This window comes from Mobula birostris, chromosome X (genome assembly GCF_030028105.1).
Source record: "Mobula birostris isolate sMobBir1 chromosome X, sMobBir1.hap1, whole genome shotgun sequence".
Lineage (NCBI taxonomy): Eukaryota > Metazoa > Chordata > Chondrichthyes > Myliobatiformes > Myliobatidae > Mobula > Mobula birostris.
This window is the reverse complement of record NC_092402.1, coordinates 53,817,220-53,822,699: the sequence shown is the minus strand read 5'-3', so window position 1 is coordinate 53,822,699 and position 5,480 is coordinate 53,817,220. Positions and strand designations below refer to the sequence as shown.

The 5,480-nt window shown below is 53.1% G+C and overlaps 1 protein-coding gene across 1 annotated transcript; it reads right to left on the bottom strand.

Moving 5' to 3' along the window:
• Nucleotides 1-290: 290 nt before the first annotated feature.
• On the bottom strand, nucleotides 291-4,882 carry pfdn5 (prefoldin 5). Its single transcript, XM_072248853.1, has 6 exons — nucleotides 4,777-4,882; nucleotides 2,340-2,442; nucleotides 2,046-2,077; nucleotides 1,696-1,770; nucleotides 1,193-1,298; nucleotides 291-985 (listed from the first exon to the last, which is right to left on the bottom strand). The coding sequence occupies exons 1-6, from the start codon at nucleotides 4,846-4,848 to the stop codon at nucleotides 909-911; spliced, it is 465 nt and encodes a 154-aa protein (XP_072104954.1). The 5' UTR covers nucleotides 4,849-4,882; the 3' UTR covers nucleotides 291-908.
• Nucleotides 4,883-5,480: the final 598 nt, after the last annotated feature.

Sequence of the window (5,480 nt, the reverse complement as noted above, 5' to 3'; positions counted from 1 at the left end):
TCCACTCAACTACTCCTTTCAATATTCAATAGGTTTAAATTAAATTCCCCCTCCCCTATTCTTCTAAACTCCAGCGAGTACAGGCCTAGACCCATCAAATGCTCCCCATATGTTAATCCTTTCAGAAAATCATTCTCATGAATCTCCCTGTGGGGTGAATTGTCTCCCCAGCGTGCAGATGAGAGGTGAGACCTGTGGGGTGTTAGGGGGAAGAGAGGAGTATAACCCATAACACTAGCACCCCTCCCACAATCTCCACTCCTGCGAGAAAGGACACCCAGACTATTGGCTGGCTGAAACCTGAAACACTTTAATAAAAACTCAAACACCATACGATGAGGAGAGGGTGGGGTCCAGGCACGCACGCACACACCGCCGAACATGGTCCCAGCCGGTGAGGCTCAGCTGAACTGGGTCACGAGGAGGAATATTCCTTTGGCCGGGCTGAAGGTCGTGGGAAGTATGACCAAGTCATGGCAAAGGTAACCAAGTCACAGAGTTACGCCAAAGGTGATTGGGTCACGGGGGTTCAAGGGGGTCAGGCTGAAGGTGACTGGTTCACAAGGTCATTCTGAGGGTTACTGGGTCATGGGGTAATGGGCTCAGGCTGACTAGGTCATTGGGGGGGGGTCACATGCTCAGGCTGAGGCTGATGGGGGTTAGAGCCACGCTGACCGTGACTGGGTCAGTGGTTTTGTGTGTGTGGGTGGGGTGGGGTGGGGTGGGAGGGAAGGAGGTCACAGGTTCACGGACTACCAGGTCTCCGTGATGGATCACGGGTTCAGGCTGCGGGTGACTGGGTTGGGGGGGTGTGTTAGTGGGTGACTGGAGGGCAGTCATGGGGTCAGGCTAAGAGTAACAGGTTATGAGGGAGGGGAAGTCAAACAGGGTCAGGATGTGGGACAAGTTCAGGCCTTGGCCGTGCCGGAGTGGGGGTTGAGTGCTGCCATATGCTGGATCTTCTGGTTCAACATCTCCACCACGGCTGGAAGAGAGAGAGACCCAGTCAGGACAGGTGTCAGTGGAAGGGGTGGGGGGGGAGGGATGAGGGGTGGGGGGGGGGGGAAGAGGGTTGAGAGGGTGGAGTGGGGGGTGGGGAAAGAGAGGGATAAAAAAAAAATAGCTCCTCCCCACTCATCAAATTCACGCCCTCCTCTCCCTCCATGCTGTCTCCATGCCTTCTCCACCTTACCCTGCTTCACAGTGTACTTCTCCTGCAGGGCTGGCTGCACCTTCTCGATCTGCTTGGTGAGGAACTCCAATTTCCTGTTGAAGAATGCTCGTGCCTCCGTAATCCCCTGTGAGAGAGGGGAGATCAGCCCAGGGTTAGAGGGTGGGGCATCATAGAAACTGTCCCTTTGGACCCCCTTGTCCATATTAACCTCTTACCTCCAACACCACCCACCCTGCCCCCCTCTGTTGAGATGTCAAAATGCCCATCAAACACTCTGCTCTGGCAGCACCTTCTGGATATCACTCACTCTGTGTTGGGAAACAGCCCTCAGGTCCCTTTTAATCCTCCTCCTTCTCACCCACATCCCATCCACCCCCTCCACAATGTTCCCTCTCCCATTTCCACTCGCCCACCTACACTCAATCTCCCCCCAACACCTCCCAACCCTCGCTCTCACACCCAGTCACCACCACTGCCTCCCGCCTTCCACATAATGCCCTGTAAGGGAGGGAGACACTGACCTTCTCCACATAGTAACCGGTGCCGATGTCCAGTAACACGACGTTCACGTCCTGCAGCTTCCCAGGGACATACATCTGGGCGCCGGTCAAGGAAAGGGGGTCCTTCTCAGAGAGGGAGGAGCGGAAGGAGGGTGTTGTGGTGGGACGAAGGGAGGTGGAGAGGTGAGAGGGAGGGGGGAGTGGGAGAACAAAGGAAGGGAAAAGGAGGGGACTCAATTGTGGGAGGGAGCGAGGGGGGGGACTGAGGGAGGGTGTGGGTGAGGGGGAGGGAGGGAAGCGGGAAGCCGACAAGGAGAGAGCAGAACCACTTAGGCCACCTTCCCGAAAGTGGCCAAGTGAGAAAAGGATACAGAACTTGTCAAAGGCACCAGCACATCCTTACCTGGGGGGGAGAGAGAGAGAGAGAGAGAGAGACTGTGTCACATACAGTATGTTGGGTAAGGGCTGACTGTGTTTGAGTGAGAGAGGGAGATTGAAATGGGGGGGGAAGTGGTAGAGGCAGGGTGCAGAGAGTGGAGGAGGGAGGGGGAGAGAATGTGTTAAATAGTATATAAGAGAGAGAGGTGGGGAGCAGAGACAGAGAGAGAACCTGCCATACAGTGCCTGGGTTAGAGTGCAGGGAGACTGCGGTGGGGAGAGCTCACCAGTGTTGTCTGGGCTGAGCTTGTTCAGACTCTCCTGCGACTCCACATACTTGCTCTGTACCAGTTTTAGCTGCTGGATGGATGAGGTGAGGAATTCCGTTTCCTGTAGCATGGAGAAAGAGGGAGAGGGTGTGAGAGGTGATGCTGTAGGTGGGGTGGGGGTGGGAAGGGGGCCTTGTCCTTAGCCACCTCCCTTTCTCCCCACCCGTCACCCTGATTTGATGCGCTTCACTGGATTTTTCAATGCACGTGAAAAATAAAGCACCCAACCCTCCTACCCCACCCCACCCCACCCCACGTCCTACACCTATCCCACTGATCTGGTCCAGTTGTCCCCTCACATCCCCTATTCCTGCACCCACTATTACCCCCTGTACATCTCAACAACCCGCATTTGCCCACATTACCTGCTCCAGTTGCCCACTCGGTGCCTCCCACACCCCATTATACCCACCATAACCCCTTGTAACCCTTACACCTGCTCTAAATGGCCCCTCAGCACCTCCCTACCCCTGTACCGCCACAATAGTATGGAGTGGATGCAATCTCAACTCCACTGTGGACGGTTCCACGTCTGACTGCAAACGGCAGAGGGTTAGCAAGCCCAAGCTACAGAAATGCCACCAGAGGCACCGAAGAGAAGGATCTTCACCTAAGACTGAACCAGGACCGAGGACTCTGGAGGGCTGCTGTCAGCGGTTTAGGGCCCAGTATGGGGTGAAGCATTCAATCTCACTGGCTCTCCACTCAGCCTTGGGTCACCTGATCAACAGCAATATCTACATCAGACTGCTGTTCATTGACTACAGCTCAGCGCTCAACACCCCATCAGTACTGACCAACAAGCTCCAAAACCTGGGCCTCTGTACCTCCCTCTGCAACTGGATCCTTGACTCTCTCATCGGGAGACCACAGTCTGTGGATCCAAAATAACATCTCCTCCCCACTGACTGATTGTGGACTTCAGGAAGGGGAAATCGAGGGAACACACACCAGTCCTCATCGAGTGGTCAGCAGTGGAAAGGGTGAGCAGTTTTTCCTGGGTGTCAACATCTCTGAAGATCTATTCTGGGCCCAACATTTTGATGCAATTATGAAGAAGGCACACCAGCATTAGGAGTTTGAGAAGATTTGATATGTCACCAAATATTCTAGCAAATTTCTGCAGATGTACATTGGAGAGCACTCTAACTATTTGCATCACCATCTGGTACAGAGAAACCACTGTACAGAATTGGAAAAAAGCTGCAGAAAGTTGCAAACTCAGCCAGCTCCATCATGGGCACTAGCCTCCCCAGCATCGGGGACATCTTCAAAAGGCAGCATCCATCATTAAGGACCCCCATCACCCAGGACTTATCATTACTACCATCAAATTTCTGAATAGACAATGAACCCATGAACACTAGCTCACTCTATTTTCCCTGTTTTTGCACATGTATATATAATGAGGACCTCTGCATGTCAGAGCTGACCATGGATGTTGCGCCCCAGGGCAGTATGATATAGAGAGCAAGCTCCCCCTTTCCACGCAGCTAATGAACCCAAAGGAACAGTTTGGCACCAGCAGAGTCGCAGGAGTTGCCAGTCAGTGTTGAACTCAACATTGGGCCTTAGGGACTCCAGCTCTGGATTTTTCCTCGGGGTTTAGTCGAGAAGCCTTCCCCATGAGTGGGTATAGCTGCAAGCTAGCAGAGGTTTGAAATCAGAGGTTTCTTTCTAGATGAGCTGCCAACCACGGCTGACAAGCCCCATCTGCCTGAAGCGACTGGTTTCAAGGCACCAGTAACCCGCCTTTGCTCCTTCTCCTGTCAGCAGAAACTGTTTCACTCGGTCGGCTGACATATACACACACATACACAAGTCAGTGATAACAAACTTGCTTCTAGTTACTCCACTATAAACCACATTTAGCAAACACGTGCTCCAATTGGCTGCTCAGTGCTCTCTCCCCACGATACCCCACCTTACACACCTTGATACCCCACACACATCCCGATACCACAGTACCTCAGTGTTACCCGTACACCCGCTCCAGTTGCACCCTCGGCTCCTCTCCCTGTCCCTATCCCAACTATTACCCCACAACACCCAAATGCCCTATACTCCCCGACCTGCTTCAGTCTCATACCTCCCTCTCCTCTACACCACACTATTGTCCTCTATAACCCCCACTACATGCTCTTACCCCTCAGCGCCTCCTCTCCTTTGCATCCAACTATATACCCATATTTTTTATCACTATTACCCCAATATAACCGACTATATCCCAATTAAATCCTAATTTACTCGACTGTAATCGCGCTACAGTACCGCTATACCCCCCATTATACCTGCTCTAACTGATTTTCGGCGTCTCCTATGTCCCTACCTATCACCCCCAAGAACACACCATACCCCAGTATTGCCCACTATAACCCATATTTACCCTCATTACCTGCTCTAATTGCCCCCTCAGCGCCTCCAACTGCTGCAGCGGCAGATCGGCCACATTCACCGCCTGCGCCATCGCACCGGAAGTGCTTCCCGTGGTAACAGGCCCGCCCCACCACAATAATCGAGGACTGCAGAGCGACACCGGAGGGGCGGGGGAAGGCGGACAGCAGGACTTGCAGAGGCATACCAGCGCCCCTGGGGAGGTGCGGACAGGAGTGGGAACTGCAGCGTGGTATCAGCATCTCCCCCAGGGGGATAGGAACAGGAGGACGAATTGCAGAGTAATACGAGGACTCTGAGCAAGGTCTAACTTTAACCACCGGAGTGTTTTACCCCTCGAAGCAGCCAACGCATCTTTTGTATCTTCTGCCTGACGGGGTGGGTGGGGTCTTTGATTATGTTGGCTGCTTTACCAGTAGCGAAAAGTAAACAGAGTCCTTGGACGCGAGGCTGCTTTTCGTGCTGGGCTGTGTCCACAATTCTTGCGGTTACGGGCAGAGCAGTTGCCTTGATGCATCCATCACAATGAACACTATTTTGTGTCTCTTTCCCAGTAGATCCAAAATGTGGAATGTTCCTCTTTCCGCAGACACTGTTTGACCTTACGTTTCCTTTTTAAACATTGTCGGGATTGGAGCTGAGCCAGCGTTTGATTGCCTGTCCCTCTCTGCCCTTGAGAAGGTGTGGTGAGCTGCCTTCTGCAAT

Excerpts from the sequence above, each read along its gene's own strand:
- pfdn5 (XM_072248853.1), bottom strand. The coding sequence starts at position 4,848 with ATGGCGCAGGCGGTGAATGTGGCCGATCTGCCGCTGCAGCAGTTGGAG. Across the intron at positions 1,771-2,045 it reads TGGTGCCTTTGACAAGTTCT|ATGTATGTCCCTGGGAAGCT; the intron begins GTATCCTTTTCT and ends ACCGGCGCCCAG. Across the intron at positions 986-1,192 it reads GAAGTACACTGTGAAGCAGG|CCGTGGTGGAGATGTTGAAC; the intron begins GTAAGGTGGAGA and ends TCTCTCTTCCAG.